At 36.0% G+C, this 23,688-nt stretch overlaps 1 protein-coding gene across 2 annotated transcripts; it reads left to right on the top strand.

The window, feature by feature from the left end:
* Nucleotides 1-4,818: 4,818 nt before the first annotated feature.
* Nucleotides 4,819-22,649, top strand: LOC104419784 (protein DA1-related 1). 2 transcript variants are annotated; one of them, XM_010031548.3, is made up of 14 exons: nt 4,819-5,076; nt 5,242-5,314; nt 5,544-5,703; nt 6,364-6,436; nt 6,665-6,740; nt 6,922-7,108; nt 7,264-7,333; nt 7,402-7,479; nt 7,600-7,718; nt 12,428-12,640; nt 13,483-13,578; nt 13,823-13,899; nt 13,993-14,051; nt 22,163-22,649. In XM_010031548.3, exons 1-9 carry the CDS (start codon nt 4,960-4,962, stop codon nt 7,714-7,716), a joined length of 951 nt encoding a protein of 316 aa, XP_010029850.2. In that variant the 5' UTR covers nt 4,819-4,959; the 3' UTR covers nt 7,717-7,718; nt 12,428-12,640; nt 13,483-13,578; nt 13,823-13,899; nt 13,993-14,051; nt 22,163-22,649. The 2 variants fall into 2 exon arrangements, with proteins under 2 accessions (XP_010029850.2, XP_039167635.1); XM_039311701.1 differs by lacking the exon at nt 12,428-12,640.
* Nucleotides 22,650-23,688: the final 1,039 nt, after the last annotated feature.

Consider the following 23,688-nt stretch of genomic DNA (forward strand, 5'->3'; position numbering starts at 1 on the left):
AAACGGTCTCTTTACATGGCATTTCCCGAGTTATCATTTCTTGTCACATTAAATCAAATCTGTATGATTTGGCAATCAGCTCCATTCTTGCCCATTTTTCACTTGATTTCAAAATTGTTGCTGCATTTAACAAAATCTAGACATCCATTAGAATTCCATATTTCCTTGCATAATTCAATCAAATCAATTTCTCCCATTTTCATTTTTTTTCTTTTTATTTTTCCAAAATTAGGTGTCAACAACTGGTTAATTACATTTAGGGGTTGATTAGATTAATTAAGCATGGTTTAGGTGGATAAATTAGATTAGATTAGTTAATTTAATTATCTGCCAATGCATGTTAGGTGGTTAGTTAGTGAAATTAGCAAGTAGACTCGTGTTATTATTTATTAAAGGAGTCTTAGAAATTTTTTTGGGTCTGTTTCAACTTCCAATTAGGCATTACGGGCCTAAATTGGATTTATTGCATTTATTTATTATTTTCCATAATTAATTAATTAATTAATTTCTAAAAATTAGATTGGGATAGTTGACAATTGAAATTTTATGCTGATTGCTATGAGGCTCTCTATTTATTTAATTGAGTACTAGATTGTGGTAATTGAGCGAAATTGGAGGTTATGAGAATTTATCTCAAAAATTAGATAATGTGGGTATAAATCTAAGAAATTGCCGAGTGAGGCCGTGATGCCACTCGAAAAATGTGAACTAAATATCGAAAATTGCCGAAAATTTGCCGTGATCCCACTAAATAGATGCCACTAAATAACGAAAATTTGCCGAATAGGGCCGTGATGCCACTAAATCTAGAAAATTGCTTAATGGGGTCGTGGTTACCACTAAATCTAGAAAAGTTACCAAGTGGGGCCGTAATTACCACCAAATTTAGAAAAGTTGCCAGTGGGGCGGTGATTACCACTTAATCTAGGTTGTGCCTGTTAGGTCGTGGCTAAGAGTTGAGAATGGTTAATCAAGGTTACCGTGTGATGGTCTCGATGACATATAATCGCTGGGTCGATTGATCGATAGTTCAATTTGATTAGGTGAATTGATTTGGTTCTTGTATATTTGATATATACTGACTTGCAGGAAGGAATTGAGGCCAAGATAAGTCCTCTGACCCGTGTTGTGCTTAGGCATCCTTTATAGTATTGGCTTCCTAATCAGGTCTTAAAGGGTAGAACTTACTGAGACGTAGCCTCACCCCGTTGTGGGACAACATTTCAGGTCCCTAGATGGCAGCACCTCCCCCTCCTCCCGTGCATTTTGGTATACCGGAGGAAGTCATAGAAGTATACCCCCCAAGCCTCATATTCCGATATACCCTCACTCTAAAGGATTAGAGTATGTAATGATACAATCCACCGTTTGGGTCGATGTGGGTGAACCCGAAAGGGTGCCTCATAGGTATTGGTCATGGTATCGTCACTATCATGACGGGCGAAGGGAGGGTCCTGTGCCAAAGTCTGATGTACCTTGGTATGTTTTGGAGGTTGCGCTCGGGAAGGGCACAACAGATCCTAGGGGGGGATCGGTGATTGATGCGAAGGATCCCAAGTTGGGTGATGATCCCGACTCTCCAGAGTAATCAACAGTGGACTCCAATTGGAGCTTGGAAGAAGGAGAGATCATTGAGGAGGAAGAGTACCCGGAGGAGAACCCGGAGGAGGAACCTGAAGAGGACCTTGAAGAAGAACCTGAAGAGGAATCGGAGGAGGATCTAGACGAGGATCCAGAGTATGACCCTGATGAAGATTGAGACCCCACCCTATTTTGCAAACCCTGAGTTGTGAACCCATGTGTGATAGATCCGTCTTTGTTAATATTATTGTAATATATACTTTGAGGTTTGCTTTGTATAAAAGCACGATTGTGGTTTTTCAAGTTCGAAAAATTATAGCCATGCTTTCCTATCCCATTGTTTTATTGTTTGGGATTTATATTTATATGCTTCGCATGCGTATTAAAATGAAAGGGTTGGCGATACGTCTTGAGACGTCACTATTATATCGACCAGGTGAGGGATGTGCACGTGCTCGGAGGATATGAGTGTGACAAGAGCACTATAGTGAATTCAATACAACATCAATGAAGGGCAAGGTTACTCTAGTTTTTGAAGTTACATACTTCCCCCCGTTTTAATAGCCTTGTCATAATGTAACATTGAATAGTTTATGGCAAAAATCTTTTATTAGATAGTTTTCTAGTATAAACATGATTTGGGGTGGTTGATATATAGCTATTACTATGCTAGAAAATATTTCTAGCAAAATTAGCATTTTGGTGTAAGTTTCTTAATTAATAAACGTCAAATGAAAGACGAGAAGCAATTTAATTGTTTAACCACCACATTTTTGAAATAATTTGTTATCATGAAAACATATGACTCTCGATTATGAAAAGAGGTAACCTTAGTTATATTTAAAAAAAGTAATTGTTGACATGAAAGATGGTGATGGCTCATCATGAAAATGTGCCATGTTAGGTGTTGTGACCTTACCTCAAGTGGACCACTTAAGATTTGGCTCTTAGATTATTAAGCTTAAATTTAGTTTAGGCTCTCCCAAGCCCATACCAATTCATAGCTTGGTTCAAGTTCTTCACTACAAATCAATTTTTATCTAGAAGTTGCCCCCTAATCAATTTTTGGTGAGTCAATTAAATACCTAGGCAAAGCATTGGGAGAGTTAATTTACTTCTACTAATAAGAGATTCATTGAGTTTGGGGACTTGATCACTCTAGATTATTTTAATGCCCTTTTGGTCCTATTTCATTCTTTTGAAAAAAATATTTATGCAAGTAACTTGAATTGGTTTTAACCTAAATTACTAACAAGAAGGGAGTGATCATGCGAATGCACAACTATTAAAATAACACTAAGCAAACAAATAAATTGCAAGAAATTAGATACCAAAGCAAGCAATTATTGTTATCTATTTGGGTTTTCTTCTATCTTGAATTCAAAACTAACTATATATCCTGCAATTTTAATTAACTACATGACATAGTTCTAATGATGTGCAATTTCTGATTAAATAAGCCTAACGTGCAAACTATATGACATGCACATGATGTAGCAATAAGACATGGCCTAAATTACTTAACATACATATGATATTTTTGGTATTTTCACTAAAATTCGTAATTTTTAAATACCTTAGTTTTTACATGCAATCTATCCAAGAAAAAGAATTTATCTCTTTTTATTGTAAAAAGATAAAGAGATAAATTCAGATTTATCTCAAGAAAGAAATTGGAAAATTAGTTTGTGATCGGAGGGCACATTACCAAAAAGCAATAGATCAACCAATGATGCTCCTGAGTTAGCCTTCAAAGATGTTACGTTGATGGTACCTTCAAGTCTTATGATCATTTCGTCATGTCTGACTTGGCTGCCTCTTGTCGAGATCTTCACCCTTGTCACTAGTCTTTTCTGAGCTGTTAGTGCCATTATACAAAGATTGGTCTGGCAATCATCAAAATTTCATAATACTGTTTTCCCAATAGGTATCTCTAGATGCACCATGTGATGCTAAAAAGCTAAGACTCTTGATATTATATTTACTTGAATCCAAGGCTCTCCGGAATCTTTTGACCCACCAATCCTTGGCTTATTTGTTTTTAAGAATCGGTTTCTTCCCCTATTGGTCCAAAAATATTAAACCCTCTTAATTGAGACATATAATTAAATCACAAACTTGTGTCGGTGTTGAGTTGGAAAAGTAAAACGCTGCCCAACTGCTCGCTGATGTCTTTTTCTAGTTAATAATGATTGCCGGAGTTTCCTAGTAAGCGCAACTGCACGTTCATGTCTTTTTCTCCCTCCCACTGGACCTGCCGTTGTCCTCTTACCTTCGGACACTAGCACTTTACAGATCATTTCATCTTTGTTAATACCCATTTGCGCTTTCGTGGTATGTTGCCTATTCGTGTCATTGTTAGGGCTCGTCTTTTTCCCCTTATATTCGATTTTTTTGTGCTTCCACTGATGGTTCTCTCATGAAGATTCAACAGATAAGTTGGTGACTGAAAGAGTATTATGTCTCCTGCTAAATCTATAAAAGAAATCTTAAGGGCGTTTATGGAGATATATACGTTAGGGAAATGTATTTCAAAAGTGTTTTTTTTTTTTCCTTCAAAAGTTTCAAAGTTGTTAAGGAACATGTACAATTCTATATCCGAAGCACTCTTCGGCAAAATGCAATCATCGAACATCTCTGATTGGACAAACGCCTTATTGTAATTTCCTTATTCACAACATGATTAATGGAGGGCAGGGGCACTCTGGTTTTTGAAATTTACATCCATATTCGAGTTTCGTGGCCTAGTTATCATCTTACCTTGAATAGTTTGTGGCAAAAGAATCTGTCATCGAATAGTTTTATAACATAAACATGGATGGTCTGGGCGTGATTGATATATAACCCATTGCTTGTTTGAAAACCTTTCTTGCAGAGTTGACCTGATGGAAGTTTCAGAATCACAATCGACCAAACCATCGACTTAGTCATCTATTGTAACATAAACTGCATCAATATGGTTAAACACCACATTACGGCGATGGTCTTGCCGGCGCTTCCAATTGTCTGTGAGTTGCTGGACTTACTAATAGGAAGCAATCTTCCTATTGTTTCTGAGCTTGTGTAATAAAATCCAATACTTATTGAGAAAACAAAAAACAAACAGAAAATAGGAGCATGATGTTGGTAGGCGATAATACAAGTAGGATTAAATTAAGAGGTTAGATGCAACTAACAATTGTTAGAATATGATGAATTCTCACGCAGAATATGTTTATGTTTATTGTTCCAGTTCATTACAGAGTTGACTCGATGGCGTTAGATATATGACCAGCGCATCATCACTCTATTAATCTGGATCAGAGTGTGGTCTTTTTGGTGATAGCGTTACTTGAAAGTTGATCTATTACTACAACAGCGTAATACCCTTTTCTCCTTATGGGTTGGCTGAAAAGAATTCTCCAGGGATCTACTTCTAACTCCAGACAGAGTTCTAACAGAAGCTGTGAGGTTGATGATCATCGTTCTCGTTCTGATGAGACTGATGACACAGAGGTAACACAAGAAGTATAAGTTGGGGCTTATTTGTTATTCTTGTTTTCTTTTCTGGTTAATTCATGGGTGGTTATAATGCCCAAGAAAAACAACTGTATAAGTTGGATGTTGGGGATTGATAGCTGCAATAGAAGTGTTAAATAGTTGCAGAACCTCAATGTGCAGGATGAATCAATAGAGGGCGAGGTAACAGACTATCGAATTGCCCACATTCGTTCCTTTGTAGAAGATGATCAAGGTAAATTGGACCATGGTTCATGAAACTTTTCTCCGACATCAACTTAAGGACAAACTAGATGTACACTGGACCTCGGTTATGTTACTAGATGCATATTTCTTTTTTCTGGTCTGACCAAATTAGAACCAGAATTTGTTGCAGACACATCATAGACCTTTCTACTCGACAATGTACTTTTACCATGTATCTCTAGTGATAATGATTCAAATGAATGGTGAATGTCATTCAGTGGACGATCTCTATGGAGCAGCATTGACCGAGGACAGGGTACAAGATGAAGATGAACGACCTACCTGGTCTTTCCAACAAAGTTGGGCTTTAGAATCTCCCCAGTGTGACCCTGCAAACATATTCCAACCTTTTCTGCGCTCATTTTATCCCAATAACGGGTACTTCCATGGTCAATTTTGATTTTTTTCACCACTTCTTACCCAATTTATTGGTGTTTCCACTCATAGTTCTCTCATGATGGGTCAACAGTTGAGTTGGTGACTCCAGATTTTTTTGTCTACTCCTAAATTTAAGAAAGAGATCTTATCGGTGTTTATGGAGATATGTACGTGGAAAATGTTTTTCAAAATTTTCTTTTTTTTTTCTTTAAAAGTTTCAAGGTTGTTAAGGAACAAGCACAATTCTGATTCATAAAACACTCCTCCCCTGGCATGTATACAACGTGAAACAAAAGCAGTAAATGATACTGATAGGATAATTTGAATAGAAAATAAGAGGTTAGATACGACTAATGACTATCAGAAGATGCTGAAGATCCTTCATTGCAGCAGCTTTTTTTTTTTGGGGGGGGCCAAGGTCATTCTAAAGATGACTTCATGGAGTTAGACATATGACCAGCACATCAGCAAATCTAATAATCACGAGAGAATTAAAGGGCCCTTGTAACCACCAAACTTTTTATGGAGGTGCTGCTCTGTATATTTGGATCAGAGAAGTGCTGTTTTGGCGATAGTGATACTTGAAAAGTGATTTACCACAATAGCGGGACACTCTCCTATGGGTTGGCTAAAAAGAGTGCTCAATGTGTCTTCTTCTAGATCCAGAAAGCAATACCACGGAAGCTACAGAGACGATGATCACCATTATTCTGATGAAGGGAACGACTCTGCGGTATATGCATCTTCTGACTAGCAGTGCTTTTGTCATTCTTGTATCCCTTTCTTCTTGCCAATTTGTGGCTTGTACTAGCGCGCAACAATTGTAAATGGCCGTTTGGAAAGAAAGCTGCTATGAAATTAAGTCTCTCTAATATGAAATACATCCTACTCCTATCCTGACATTTGTTTTCTTGAAAATATCTTTGCATAGTACTTAAATTGTTGGAGAAAATCTGTGCAGGATGAGTTGACAGACTGTGGCGAAGAAACATACCACAGAGTTCCCCATTCCTCCTTAGCCTCAGGAGAAGGTCAAGGTGAATTCGATGGCAGTCCATAGCAATTTTTTCTAACAGTATATTTCGGATATGCATTGTATGTCTGATCTAGTAGTGCAGAACCCAAGACTTTGCGGTCGCAATGAACATTTTGCTGAGGAGAAGCAATTGTTCATCCCTAGACAATTCAGATGAGTTGATGAATGAATGCTCGATGTAGGAGAATATCTCTATGGAGCAGGATGGGCGACCTATGGCCCTGTGCATTTTGAAGGATCACCAATGCAGCACGGAGATGAACAACTTTCAGAGGCTGTCAACCAAAGTTCGGTCATCAAATCATCCTCTGTGTTTGATACCGTGAATATCTTCCAATCTTTGCCATTCTCATTTTATACAGACAACAGGTACTAAAACACCTGGTCACTTTTGCCTTTCCGAAATTCCTCAACGTTTTTGCTTATCTTTACATAACTCGATGAAAAACATTGGATGTGGGATGAAAGGAAAAGCAAGTCCTTTTCACGAATACGGTTCGTTAGCTTATATTTATATACTGCAGGCACACCATTCAGCAACCAGAATGCATTCATCCTTATGCTTTCGATGATCCGGTTATTGCTAATCATGAGGTTTGGCCATACACCATTTCTATTTGATTGTCGTGTTCAATTGTAGTCACCGCCTTTTGTTGTATCAGGGCGAGTATCATTCCAATCTGAATATTCACTACAAGGAGCATCATCATCATCCTACATGCTACGTTTGTGGGGAACCTGTGAGTGCGTTCATTTACATTATTTTCACAACTTTTCCTCAAGCACTATGATTGATTAAATTCATATGCACACGATCACAATCTTCTTTTTTTTGTTTGTTTTTTTTTCCTTGGTTACAGATTGAAGTAGATGCATCTGGTCATCTTCAATATCGGAAACATCCATTCTGGCCAGCAAAGCATTGTCGACGGCAAACAGAGATGGAACTCCTTGTTGCTTTTGCTGCGGAAGATTGAAGGTTGGTTTTCACTCAAACTCATATCTCACGGTCGAGATAATTTGGCCTTCGCATACATGAGAAGCATTCAACCGGAAAAATGTTTTGATAGATGCCAAGCAAACCATTAACAAATAGGGAGAAAGACACAAATGGTCCCTAATGGCTTAACATACAATATGGTTCATAAACTTTTAATTTGTTTAATATGATCCCTGAACTTTAGTCTCATGTTTAATGTGGTTTCTAAACTTTTAATTTATTCAATTTGGTCTCTAGATTTTTGGTACATGTTCAATGTGGTCCCTAAATTTTAGACTAATGTGTGATGTGGTTCATAAATATTTAATTTATTCAATGCAATCCCTAATCTTGAATTAATGGAAGGATTATATTGATTTCTATCAATATATTCAATGTGGTCCCTGACTATACAAATATGTTCAATGTAATCATTTCACTAATTCTAGATCAGGAACCATATTGAACAAATTAAAAGTTAAGAGACCATAATGCACATTGGGTCAAAGTTTATAGATTATTTGTGTCATTTTCCCTTAGCAAATACTAGACATATTATAGTACACCTCTATCTTGCTCATATTACAAATAATTCCCCCTTGATGTCTCTTTGTTGTTTGCTCGATATTTTTGGTGCATCTAGCACTAATGGGTTGCCAACTAATCTATATCGAGTGTGGCAGTCCCTCTATCTCAACCACGCTAACTAATTACAGAGTCACACGTATTCGTGAATCTTGGGGGTGGCCCCAAGTAATTAGGCGATAAGGGAGGACGAACTTAGGACCTCTCACTTCATAAACGAAAATGCCTTAAGGCCTAACCGCCCAACCAAATCATGAGGGTTGTCCTCTTACTTTTGGTTGACTTTAGAGTACATAAAAATCTATGTAGTGACATAATGCGGAAGCTAGTCAATTGTGCAAATATCAAACTCGAGAGGGCGAAATCACTAGAGAAAGTCAACAGAAAAAATAAAACACCAAATGTTTACAAGGTTCAATTTACAGAATTTCCTACATTCACAAGGAAAGCAATCGATAGTAAATCCACTCTTAATCAATAAAAAAAATTACGAAACTGCAATCACTCAACTCCTTAAATTATTCAACCAAACAAAACTCCTTGAATGTTTCCTAGTCCCAGATAACACCCAAGTTAACCAAACAACTCACTGAATCTCACAAAGAACTAACTCAAAAAACACACAAAAAGAGAACCCTAACTTATTTTGATTGCTCTAAATTGTAACCTCTGAAATATGTCAAAAATTAAATTTTAAACACGAGTTTGCAAGGGTCAATGCAATTGCTGGGCTCGTTCCACTTTCCAGGCCACTTCCCGAGCCCTTGGTCAGACTTGGCCGGTCTCCAAGCCCATGCCTAATAGGTACGTGCTTCTGGGCACTGCTAGCTGGGTGCCTGGGCCTTTGGCCACGTCATACGGTCTTTGTTCACTCGTTCCCAAACGCTTCTAACTAGTCTCGGGTCTATCTTGTTCTTTGTGCTATGTTCCAAACTCCAATTTAGCAAGAAATTCAGCCAAAAATTTAACAACTCTCCACCTTAACTTAATATTTATGGTCAAGTCATATTGCTTGTCATCTACGCTAGCTCTCCCAACACCCCCATGGGTGCTCAACCACCGCAAACATCCTTGAAGTCTCAATTGAGCCGATCTTGTATAGAGGAATGAAGTTGGTCAACATGTCTGCAGGAATTTATGCTGCAAAAAGCTTCTTCATAGTCACATCCTCTCATAACATTGTTATCTCTAATACAGAAATATGGATCGCCAATGATCGATTCTCCCATGGTATCTCTGGCTTCCACTAAAAGACAACAATCAATCCAATGACTCTCACCGACATCACTAATCAATCATTCCGTGATATCTCTGGCTTCTATTGTCTCCATGTTTGCAGCCTCAATCATCGACAATATCACTATGTCCGACAACAACACCATCCTACCTACAACACAACTCAAGAAGTAAAGACTTATTTGGAAATTGACCATTCTTCAGGTTCTTGGACTGAGTTTCCAAACCTAGTTATTGCCATGCTATTTGAACTACATCGTTTGAAACATTACTTAATATTTATCATCCCAAACAAGTTCAAGAGGATCCATCTGACAACATCACAATGTATACCTAGATTAGCCTAACACGTTCTCCTAACAGTAAATGAAGTATTAAGCCTAGTACTATTACGTGGCATTACGTACATAACCAATTGTACTAGCATTTGTGGAGCTCAATGCTCTACCTTTACCCAAGTGCCCAGTGATAAGGTAAATGATTTATAATATGCAATAAATGGGGTATTTATTGACTTCACCAACTACATGTTTAACCATTTAGAGAATTTCTTGATGTAACTCCTTCGAGCCACTCGCAACATCTTTTCGACTGTCTTGTCTATCTACAACTCATGAAACCATCTTCACTAATCCCAAATTATAAATCTCAGCCTCGGTATACCTTTTTTGCTTTAGCTCATTCACCTCCCCTGATCATCTCAAAGCTTCACACTCAATTCTTGCCTTGAAACATTTGCTAGCTATTGTGGATTCAAGCGATACTATAAAAATTGTCACATCTCCTACATTATAATCATCTCGCTCTCCATTATACACCATATTTTCTTAACATTGTCCAAATCTCTCTTTACAATTGATGTCTCAATCCTCTTTTGAAACATAGCATATTCTTTGAAGGTAATATCTTTGTTGACAATAAACCTAGGTAAATCCTTTTTGGTGCACCACAACTTTTATCACTTCCCCTCATATGCATAGCCTTGGAATAAGCACGTCTTTGCCCTTGGGTCTAGTGCACCATCCCTCATATGAGCATAATTAGGCAATTGAATACTCTTAGTCCAATGTAAACAAAAGTTTACCCAACCACATTTCCTCAAAAGTTTCCTCTCAATTATGAGTAATGGTGATTTGTTCACTAACTAATAGACAATTTTCATTACTTTAGCTTAGAATTCTCGACCTAATCTAGAATTGGAGAGTAGTAAGTGAGCCATTTTCTATATAGTTTTGTTAATTAGTTTTACAACTCCATTATGGTGTAGTATGTCAACAATAGTGCCATGTTTCATTATGTCTTCCTTTGTGCAAAACGGGCTATGTTCTTCATAATAGAATTTTGACCTTTTGTTAGTTATCAAGCACATGTTCTTCCATTTATCTGCTTTTCAATCATTGTTTTCCATGACTTGAACTAACCAAACTCCTCAATTATGGATTTATGAACACAAATCCAAACTTTCCTCAAAATGTTATAAAAAATAAAGAACAATATATACTTGCCACCACCCTTAGATGATAGAGATGCCAGACATCATGCCCTATTTCTCAGTAGTAAGGCCTCATTAATGTTCTTCAAATCCATTATGAACATGTTAAACAAATTTAAATGGCTTTAATAAATATGCATTCAACCATATGAGATTAACACATCATTCTGAGTAGAAACAAGCAATTGTTCAACCTTTCTTCACATTAAAGGCCTCAAACTTGCGCACAACACTATGCCATCTCATTGGTTGCTTCAATCAAAATATCTTTTGATAAATTCACTAGGATTATGCTAATCGCCTTCTCCTTCAGCTCAACCTTATCAACCTCTCTTGTCTTTTCAAGTATTCTTGCCATCTGATGCCTTCGTCAAAGCTTGAGTTTTTACCAAGTACATTTCTTAATACTACTCAACCAAAGTTATTACTCTCATTAAACTTCTCAACTTCAATCCTCACTCCGAGCATGATTGCAAAACACATCATACTCAAACAAGTACCGGATAAGCAAAATGTGCAAATCAACTTTAAAAAACCAAATACAAGCTTTGATACTAATTGTCATGAAATAACACGAAAGCTTATAGATCATGCAATTCAATAGCCAACACTAGAGGATAAAATTAAGAAAAGAAAATCAACAAAGAACAATAGGACATTGGAGACTTATGCCATTCAATCCAATTTGGTAACCCACATCCATGGGGAGTTAGGCACAAAGAATCTACTATGAATCAAAGAATCTTAAAGTTACAATCATTCAAACAATCGAGTGTTTTCTAGTCTAACTTACACCCAAGCAAAGCCACAAGTGTCAATTCACAATATCTCACGAAGAACTTACTTTAAAAAATTAATTTATGAGGATTTATGTGGGGGTCTACCCGACTATTTGAAAGCCGATGCCAAAAGATATATCCAAGCAACTTCCTAAGGTCTCACCATGTCTGGTCGAGCGCCCAAGTGTCTAGTTTCCTGCACCTCAAACACCTCTAATTCTATCATGATCTTTGGGCTCCTTTCCAAAATTTGATTTATCAAAATTTGAGCCACAAATCAACAAATAACTATGACTTGATTGTGGGTTAATACTAATTTGGTACATTAAATCTTGCGGTTTGACTCTTCCATCAACCTTTATACAGCTCAAACGTATAGTTAGGTATGTTCGTATTGATATCATGCCAAAGGCACAGGCTCATAACTAGTATGACAAGAAAGCTTGCTAACCCTAAACTATTGCAATTTGACATAAACTCATAGGCGGACTTATGATTTTAAGCACATTGATCGATATCCAATTAAGACACATCAATTAGCTTCACATTAAAAATTTTTCCCCTTTATAACAATATGGAGCTTGCTCATAATACATTAATTGGGAAAATATTTGCAGCCCAGAGGAACAACTTATTCAACCTTTAATGATGGTCGACAATTATGCCCAGAATGTCTTGACTCTGCAATAATGGACTCTGACAATTGTAAACCTCTCGAGCGCAAGATCCGAAAATTTTATGAACGTTTGGACATGAAAGTGCACCAGCCAACAATCCCACTCTACGTGGTGGACAGGCAAGGTATAAAAGAACGTAGGGTCAAAAAGAAGGTAAGATTCAAGATAAATTGTCTTAATTCGCTATATTATTTGTATAGGCTCATCTTCTTAGTTTGTTGTTTTTGTGTATTTTCTATATGCATGTGACAACCTTAGCTATCTGGGTGATTTCAGAGTATGTGACACCATCGAGTATGTTAAAATGTCTCGAGTTTGAGCCCATGAAAAACAACTCAATCCAATATGAAATGTTATGTGTGGACTTCCAAATGTATGCCATGGAAATTCGAATTTTCTTTTGTTGGTGTTAGAGTCCGTGTTGGACAACGATTTCCTATTTTTTCTTGTTATCAAATTGGTGTATAGGGGTTGTTGGGCAAGCAAAAATAGAATTGGAAAGTTGACTTGACTTGATCAAATCCTGTTAGTTCTTTGCATTATATACATGTATATTGCAAGTGTGGTGATTGTTCAAAGTAGGCTCATCTAATTGTTGGAGTTCTTGTAATAATACTTGGAAAACCTTTTCTACTGATTAATTAGAGTTTGATAACTAGAATCCTGTGCTGAAATTTCTGTAATTCTTTTGTGAGGTTAAAGATTATGTCATGAGAAATTGTGAAACTAGATAATATGTGAGTCACTAGGTGTAATTAGGGGTGGGACACACTGTAAGTTTTTGAATTATTCGATTATGGTTGTAATCTCCATTCCTTTGCCTAATTTATGATGGAATCATTTACTACTCTTCTCATGAACAAAGGTCACACTAACTAACTAAGTAAATTTGGTATTTGTTTTATTTTCTTTGTGTTGTTTATTCTATCATTTGATTGCTTATTTTCGCAACAAAGTATTTAACATTAGTTACCTTATTCTTTTATCATTAATAGGGACACCATCGAGTATGTGACGACCTTGGATCCATCCTTGTGCTTTTAGAGTTGCTCGGAGAAACAAGATTCTATACAAAACCTATTATATATACTGTATGTGTTGATTATTCCGTGGATTACATATAAAATACCTATTGATTTTTTTTCTCTAATAGTTCACATTTCCAATCTAAATTTTCTAAATGTGATTTGTTGAACTTCAGATCCTATTTGGTTTAAAAAATTTAAGCCCTCAGGAAACCATCTAGATATGACAAGTTATTACTTCCATATTACTTTGTATAAGTGTCGATTTTCTAGTAAGTGGCATTTTTTCTCCTTTCTTTTTCATGTTTAGATGGTGGAAGGAGAGCAACATAAGCTAGTTAGTTACTCTAATGTGAAAGAGATAATGCTTTTAGATGGTTGTGCAAGGTAGCTTTCTTTTCCCTTTTATAGTCAAAATATTCTCCATCAAATAATCATTTTTAATTAAATAGATATTGACCAAAGATGAAATATTTTCAGGTTGTACACAGGGGAGACCCTTGCTCATGAGATGATGCATGCATGGCTCGCACTTGAAGGTTCTTGTTTTCCATAGATTCATATTTATTTTCTTAATACTCAATTAACAAAGACTATTAGACATGTTGCGAGTGAATCTTTACACTTTATATGCTTAGCATAATCCATTAAATCACTAGTCTTGAAAATATATTCTCATTCATGAAAGAGTGGGAAGAAGAGGCGATAAGTCATCAAAATCATTTTTCCAATGGATCACAAGATTCTACTCAGTGCATATTTCTTTCATTTCTATATGTTGAAGTGCACATGTGAGGGTGTTACATAAAAGAAGTCCCACATTGAGGATGTAGTGTAAGGTGAAGTATTTATTGTATTATGTTTGACTTATGACTCATCAGCTTAACCTCATAGTAAAAGTGTGTTCTACTAGGTATATTGACGGGCTTAGAATTTCACTCCTACTCGGCATTCCCCCTTCCCAAAATGAAGATGTTGGGTTTCCGCTTCATGATACTCGTTTGTGAGGATAGATTTATTGAAATGCAAGTGTGAGAGCATTAGGCGAAAGTCCCATATTAGGAATTTAGTGTAAGGTGAAGTAGACCATATGATTTTGAGTGAAGCTAATTCTAACTATGTATGTTGATGGTCTTAGATTTGGGTTTTGTCCGGGTGATCTCCTAGAAGAAAGTACGAGTCTACCGTGTGGCCTAATATTTGAGTTGATATTTGATTGATGACCCACTCCCAATGTGTATAGCTGCTTCATTAAATATTTCAAAAGAAGAAATTTTAGGTACACTTCCCTAATTGAGATGACAAATTATATCCCCTAGCTTGCCATCCAACTTTTAGTTTGGCAAGGTGATTGAGGTAGTGTCTAAAGGACAAATATTGTCCACACCAACATTTGCCAAACCTGACTGAGCTAATATAGAGACTCAAATTGAGATAATGTTGGTACAGTAAGATATTTGGATTAAGAAGTAGTAAACATTACACATGAAACTTCTACGTATTTAGGATATTTGTTGAGGTGCACATGTGAAGGTGTTAAGCAAAATAAGTTTATCATTACGAATGTGGTATAAGTTAGTAACTAATATATCATAGTTAATCTATAACTCATCAACTCAAGTGTTTGAGTAAAAATGAGTATGACAAGATATATCAATAGCTATTTAGCATCATCTTATGATTGCTGATGGTTAGGGATAAGCATGGTCCAAATGGGTAGTTCTCACCTTAGAATAGGGAAACGCCCATTAAAGATTGGTTTAGAAAAAATGAAACTGTGAACCGCTAGTTTGTTCGATAAAGCCACCCATTGGGTGGACCACCGATTTGGTTTGGCTCTCAGGCAGGTCCATAGAATCGGCTAGGGGAGGTAAAGAAGAGGTAGGGAGGGGCAAAGAAGGAGGGGAAGGGCAGGCATGGGTCGTTAGGTAGGGTGGAGCAAAGGCGTGAGAGGGCAGATGAGGACAAGGATGAGTACAAGACGATGAGGTGGAACAGGAGAGAGGAGGAGGAAGAGTGGGTTGAGAGATTGAAGATCTACATCTTTCTAGAGAGAGAATGGACGAAAACATAGTTTAAGGTGACTCGTTCCAACAAAGCTATGAAAGATAATGGACACAAAGTAAAGTATAGTAAAAAATCAAGAAACATAGAGCAGAGTATAGCAACAGACATTTTCTTTGAAGGTTCTTGGAACCCAATGCAGCAAGAGTGGACACATAGGGAGAGGGGGGAGTTTGTATTTATGTGTGTGCTGTATTAATTGAAGAGAGAGTAAAGAGATGAAATTTAAAAAATATATATGTGTACTAGTTTGGCCCGGATGGGCAAGTGGACAGTTTACATGCCTGGAACTGGGAATTGGATTGGTACTCATTGATTCCGATTAATTAGAACTAGGACTTGGATCTGTCCCCACGAGAATCGTTGAATTTGGGTCAATTCGGTTTGGTTTTGAGCGGTCCGAGTGATTTTTGGTTCTTTTGCACGCTCCTACCGATGGTGGCATGTGAAGCCTCTGAGACTGGCAATGGTGGACAAGCTAGACGATGCTCATGAAGGGAGAGGGGACGTGGTACACAAGAACTATAGGTATTTTAGTGTCTTTTTTGGGGGTAAGTTGGTTTTTGGGATAATAATACAAATAGTTCTTAAACTTTAGCCCAATATACAATATGGTCTATGATTTTTAATTAGTTTAGTGTGGTCTTTGAACTTTAACCCTATGCACAATATAGTCTTTCAACTTTTAATTTATTCAATGTAATTCTTGGACTTTTGTTATATGTTCAACTTAATCCCTAAACTATGTGAAAATATTCAACATCCCCTTTAATTAATTAAAGTTCAGAGATAATATTAAATATTTTCATTTAATTCAAAGACTAAGTTGAGTATGTATCAAAAGTTCAGGAATCACGTTGCACATCGAGTTACAATTTAGGGACCATATGAACAAATTAAAAGTTCATGGACCACATTTACATTAGTTTAAAGTTTATGGACCATTTGTGTTATCTTCCTAAGTGTTTTCATCTAGGTTGTAGGTGTGAGATGTTGACGGAAAAAGTTAAAGTAGTTTTGGCAATTATCCTTAGCAAAGGCCACATCATTGTATTTTGGCAAAAAGTCATAAACATAAAAGGTTAAAGTGTCTCTTAAAGAAGAAGAAGAAGAAGCAATGCTAAGAAGGCGAGTGATCTCTTGACCACACATCTTTAAGTGTGGGATTTTGGCAATTAGAATATGAAATTTTCAAAATCAATTGCCAAAAATAGCCCTTCCGCCATAAAACCACAAAAACTAGACCGGTTAAAGTGATGCTAATAAACAAAATTTAATCATTTAGCACAATATTAAACACCTACTTAAAAATTGTTAGATTAAAATTCCCAAGATTTGTGTCTCGTTTTGTATTATTGCTGATGAGATGCATATGCGAGTTGTATTAGAAAAATGCACTATCGGAGAAACAATGTGGTGTGAAGCAGTTAATATATCTTAATTAGCCCATTACTCATTAGCTTAGGTTTTTTTAGTGAAAGTGATTCCAATTGGATATGTTTACAAGCTTGAACTTAGGCTCTTTCTTGGTGATCTCCCAAGATTATGGTATCGAGTTTCTACTACGCTCACAACTGATATCAAAGTTGATGGCTTATTGTGGGTCGAACTGAATAAGGAATCCCATGAATCTTTGTGGTTGTTGAGTGCAATTTGCCATCACGGATTTGTGTAGGAGGAGACGATGGGCAAAAGGCATGTTTGCATTGATTGGTGATGTTTTGAAATTTAGGTTGAGATAATGTTGGTGCAAAAGGATACTTGAATTAAGAGGAAGCAAATCTAATACTATGCTCATGCATAAGGAGGAGATCGTTGAGATGAATGTGTGAGTTGTGTTAGAAAATATATCAAAGAATTGGTGTTGTGGAACAATTTATATATCATAGTTGGCCCATCATGTAATGGCTTAAATTTTTATAGAAAAGATGAGTTCAAGTAAATATGCTAACAAACTAGAACTTAAGTTCTCTCTCTTGATGATCTCCCTAACTAATTGCATTGGGTTTCCAATGTGTTCTTTACAACAAATGTTGTGAAAATAACATTGAAGTTAACAAATCTTACAATTCAAGTCAAATATGAGAGAACAAAATTACTGGAGAACTTAACAATGAATTATATAAAACACTAAAGATTTACATGATTTGGTCTAAGTGTTGACAATTTTTCCACAAGGAAAGCTAGCCACTACGAAACATATTTTGAATCTAGGGAGTATAGAGTTTATAACTGCTCAAGTGTCTCCTAACCCCAACTACATCCGAAGCAAACCCACTAATGTTATCTCACTATATCTCAAAGAGAACTCATAGAGAAAATATGATACTCCTTTTTTTGTTTTTGTTTTGTTGTATCTAATATCAGCTTAAAGGTTTTTATTATATATGCGCATGTACATATCCAAAATAGGAAATCCCTTTCAGGGAACCTATTCAAACTAGGAAATCTAATTAAACTCAAGACATATTGTTGACGGCCTCCATATTAGCTCAACTTTTGAGCCAAGGAATAATGCTCACTATCCATTTCGACTCTCCCAATGCTCTGACAATCACTCAACCATCTCAAGCATCTAGGGGAATGAACTCAGTTCACATGTTCATAGAATTATCCAATGCAAGAAGCTTCTTCAAGGTGACATCCTCTCCTGACATACTAAATCTAATGCACTAATTTCGATCCCAAATGAACTCGATTATCTAGTGATATCTTTAGCTTCCACTAAACAACACATCAACCCAATGTTTCACACCAACATCACTAACTAAGTCATTAAACTATACCCTCCTCTTCAACTCATTTCGTTGTCACTATATTTCTAGCTTTAGTCGTTAATGAAACCATCGTATCTCTAACCAATGCCTTCCAACTCACAATGCAATTAACAGAAGCAAAGGCATAATTGTTAAAAAATTGATTATCTTTCAGGCTCCTTATGTGAACTAAGTTTGCAAATCTAGTTATTGCCACACTACCTGATTTACATCCTCTAAAACATTCCCCAATGTTAGTTGTCACCAACAAAATTAGGAGGATCCACTTCACAACATTTCCATTTAAATTATATTAACTATACACATTTTGATGATTGCATTTGATAGATCAAACGTAGTACTATTCATGACATAACTTAGACAACTAATAGTACTAGCATGTGAAGCATGGGATAAGTACTCCCTTTCCATCCAAGTACAAAGCAGCAGTATACAATTTATGATTTGCAGTAAAGGGTTACTTACAAAATTTCTTGATTGTATATTGAAGCGCCTTGAGGCTAATTCCTTTGGGCCACTTGCAATATTCCAATAGTCATCACTACCTACATTTGCATACTCAAAACTATCTTTACTGTACCCAAATTATTTACTTCAATACCTTTGTACAAATGTTACTCTATCTCATCCACCTTTGCCGACTATCTTAAAGTTCCATAAGTTGTGGCTTTAGAACAACTGTTAGCTACTATAGAATCTAGCGATTATGTAGATATAGTCACATCTACTGCACTTTGTCAGCTGCTATAGATAATGTCCTTGGACGAAACTTGAGAGCATCTCATAAGTCTGAGTGTACATAACCAACAATCTTTGAGTTAGAGTAAACAACCATACTAAACTTCACTCTCCACCGACTACTCTTGTTTTAGTGTTCACAAAAGTTCAGCTTCTCAATCTGGTGACCTTCTAATAAACCTCTCTGCCTCTAAACAATTATCTATATCTCACTCATGTGTCTAAGTCTCATATGCCACAACTGTGTAATGTGTTGAACTAAAATCTCAGAAAATTTAGCATACGAGTTAGTCATTATTGTTCCCCCATATCATAGTAAATACAACTTGAGAAACCTTCAAAGTTCCACCTTTAGCAAAGCTTCAATATCCAAACCTATCAAGAGTAGTCGAAATATCAAGTTCTTTTTAGACTCCTGTAATGTCTAACATTATTCGACGTTCTCACCACTCTATTGTGTGTCTTAATATGAAATGTTCAAATCCCTAGTACTTCACAAGTAGCACTATTTCCCATAAACACCTTGCCACCCTCTGTGTGTTGATCGGTAGTAAACCAATTCCTATGAAGAGTCACATGATAGGAACATCAAAGTCTAGCCCCCAATCATCACTTGACGTTCTCACCACTCTATTGTGTTTCTTAATATGAACTATTCCAATCCCAAGTACTTCACAAGTAGCACTGTTTCCCATAAGCACCTTACCACTCTTCGTGTGTTGATTGGTAGTAAACCAATTCCTATGAAAAGTCACATGATAGAAACATTCAAGTCCAGCCCCCAATCACCACTTGACAAATTTGTGGTGACTGCTAACATGGCATTGGCATCATTAGACTATCAGCTATTGTATTAACAACTTTGCCATCGCCTGTAGACTTCACCTTAACAACTTTACATTTGTACATCAGATAATCTCTCTGATAGTGTCCTCACTCATCGTAGTGATAACATCGACGGTTTAGAATATTGGCCTCGATTTGGAAAGGCTCTTCCATATCCTATTTTCAAACTCTCTACAATAGTTTCTACCCTAAGTAATCAAATGTTGCGCCATATTATGGGCTAAGTTATCTTCTAGTAACTTCTTTTGCCACTCTTAGAGAACATGACGAATGTCACCTCTTCCAAAGTAATCATAATGTGCCCTTGCTATAGCAAATTAGTAAAGTGCTTAAAAGAATCCAATAGAGATGCCAATAACATCATGCATTGTTTCTCATCAAGCAAGGCCTATTTGACGTTCTTCAAGTCCATCATGAGTTCAAACTCATCTAAATGGGTTTTGATATATGTACCTTCAAACACCAAGACTCGAAAAATCCGATTCAGCATATACAAGTAACTATTCAAACCATTTATTGGATGCAGTGCCTAAGCTTTTGCCCAAAATGTTACATCATCATTTCAGCAACTTTAATTTAAACTTCATCCAATGAATTCAACAAAATTATGCCTTTTGTCTTCTCTATTAACTCTAACTTGTTGACCTCTTTCATCATTTTTGACAATTTATCATTGCCATTCAACGCCTTTGCCATAGGTTGTAAACAAGTACACATCTTAATGCTCCATAACCTAAAGTTGTTATTTCCGTTGAATTTCTCAATCTCTATTCTAGACATAATTAAAGCAAATATTTCAGATGTGATTAGACAAGCAAAAATCACAAATTAAGTCTGGAGACCTTAACCTTAACTCTAATACCAATTGTTGTTGAAATAACACGAAAAGTAATAGTCTTGCAAAATAAGTCAAAGGCAAGAGAAAGATATTACCAAAGAAATTGATAGGAATGATAAAGAACACAAGAAATTTATGTGCTTCAGCCCAAATATCAATACTTACTCCACAGGAAGAGCCAATTGCCAAGAAATCCACCATGAATGAAAAGAGTATAGAGTTTACAAACACTCCAGTTTTCTCTGCCACTAATTACACTCAAAGTAAATTCACAATTGTTATCTCACTATCTCTCATAGGAAACTCACTCAAAAAACCCACAAAGAGAATATCAGATACTCTTCTTTTTTGCTTTATTGAATCAACTAGTGGAGTAAAATTTTTATCTTATATATGTTATTCCTATCTAAAATAGGAAACCCCTTTAGGAAACCTACTCAAAATGAAAATCTACTCAAACTCAAGACATACTCTCAACAATTGCTAAAACATTTTAATGTATAAAATATAGCATCATCAGGTTTGTGACTGCCATAACTCACTTTGTGTGTAAATATAATCACTTGTCAATGGACAATATTACTTACTCTAGTCATGATCGTCGACATCCACACAATTTTAATATATGGGTGGCTAGTTTGAGGTTTTTAAGAGACCAATCTACCAAAGCAACAACACAGATATGAGTATAATGGAATCAGAAAGATAACATGGAATTATAGACATATATGATTCCCTTTATACAATTATACTTGAATAGATATTACCTCGTTGAATTTTCCCATATTTCACCTTATAAACTAAAATGTACGAAATATTTTGTCCGCTCTTTAGGATATTATTCTTCAGTTGGGATTGTGAAGTGTAGAATCCCTAGACATTTGAAGTTGTCACTTAGCTAACGTTAGATTCATATAACGTTTTAGTTCTTGAATTCAATGAAAATTTTCATTTCCCCTTTGGAAATTGTGCGTGACATTTTACAAAATCTTACCACGAAGAACGAGACCCAAAATTAACATGAAAGGTTGGTTTTATGTTAACTTTTGTTTCTATTAGTGTTTGCTAAATGGTTAGATTTCGTTTGTTATTATTCTTCTAATAGGTCTAGTTTTTGTGGCTTTATAGTATACGGTTCGTTTTTGGTAATTGATTTTTGAAGCTTCATATTTTGGTTGTCAAAATCCCACACTTGGGATATGTGGTCAGGAGACACCGTCACTTTTTGGAGTGTGGCGAGATCGTCTTCATAGCATTTTTCTAAATTTGAAAAAAAAAAAAAAACGAGTCTTTTTGCAATGAAATCCTTTTACTTTTTCATTGCTCGCTTTTTGTTTCGCAACATTTGGTTTCTATATGATATGAGCAAAAACTGCCTATTTGACAGGTTATCACAATTTAACTTTGGAGGAAGAAGAAGGACTCTGTCAAGTTATGGCTCACAAGTGGTTGGATTCTCAAATATCGGCCATGTCTAAGAGCAAAATTGCTCCATCTCCACAGTTAGACTTCGAGAGAAGACTTGCCAAGTATCTCCGACGTGAAATTGAAGCGAGGACTGATAATCCTTACGGGACTGGATTTCGACTAGTAAAACGGGCGACGGACATGTACGGCCTTAAGGGCACACTCGACTACATACGTATGACTGGAAGCTTTCCTAGATAATTGCCGTATATATAATTCTTAAGAATTTCACCTAAGCCAGTGCATAATGAAAAGTTGTGGTTGACACTGGACATTTATAGCTTCCCCACCGCACGAACAAGTTCCTATAATTAGTGTGATGCGAACTTAATGTCGCTGTGTATTAGAATAAGAAACTTTTCCTGTAAATTGTCTTTCCAGTCTATGAACTTGAATGCAGTATGTGTTTCCTTTCATATGTACGCACTGAAGCTCTTATTGATACTTTTCTGATCATGGTTTACTGGTTCTTTCACCCGTAAATAACCAATTGATAAATACCCAAGCTTCGCGTCGAGCTGTGTTAAAAATTTAAGCTTTACATCAAGAGATCATATCTCATGCTCATGCATTCATATGGTCCATATTAGGCTGTGATGCTGTCGCAAGTTCAATTTGATTTTCGTAAAACAGACACATCTATCGAAACGAAAAAGTGTATGACCGATAATTTGCTTGTCTAAGTGAATACTCAGTAAGATACCAACATTATCATGATTAACCAATGTTGAAATATATTAGTGAATTACCAATTAGTGTAGTAGACAAATTATGAACAATATAATAAGTTTACCATCATTTTAAGAATTCGTAAGCTACCAACTTCTTTCAAATTTTACCAGTTTGGTTAGTAAACAACCGACACAATTATAAATTCACCACCATTCCAATTTAGTAAATAACCCAATTCTTCTGAGTTTCACAAGGCAGTTAGCTATAAGGAATATACTAACGAATTCCAATAGTTAGTACATTACCCACTTCTTTCAAGTTTTACAAGTGTGATTAGTAAACTGCTAACACTGTACTGAAAATACCAATATCCCAATAAATTAGCAAGTTATCACTTTCTTTCAAATATTACAATTGTGGTTAGTAAACTACCAACATGTTAATGAATTTACCGATATCCCAATAATAAATAAATTATCAGAGTCTTTCAAAATTTACCAGCGAGGTTACTGATTTCCCATTGTGATGAATTTAGCAACGTCCAAAGAATTTGAATTGTACACGCTTCACTAGTGTGATTAGTAATTCAATAATATTGTCATGAACTTACCAGTATGTGTTCCTAAATTCTTTGAAGCTGTACCAGTGCGGTTAGTAAGTTACAGACATTATAATGAATTCGTAAACGTTTAATTAGTTGCCAATGAACTATTTCGTAATATATAAATAGTAATATCAGTATTTTACTTAGAGAACAACATTATATAGCAACGC

The sequence above is a fragment of the Eucalyptus grandis genome, chromosome 4, assembly GCF_016545825.1.
Source record: "Eucalyptus grandis isolate ANBG69807.140 chromosome 4, ASM1654582v1, whole genome shotgun sequence".
Taxonomy (NCBI): Eukaryota; Viridiplantae; Streptophyta; class Magnoliopsida; order Myrtales; family Myrtaceae; genus Eucalyptus; species Eucalyptus grandis.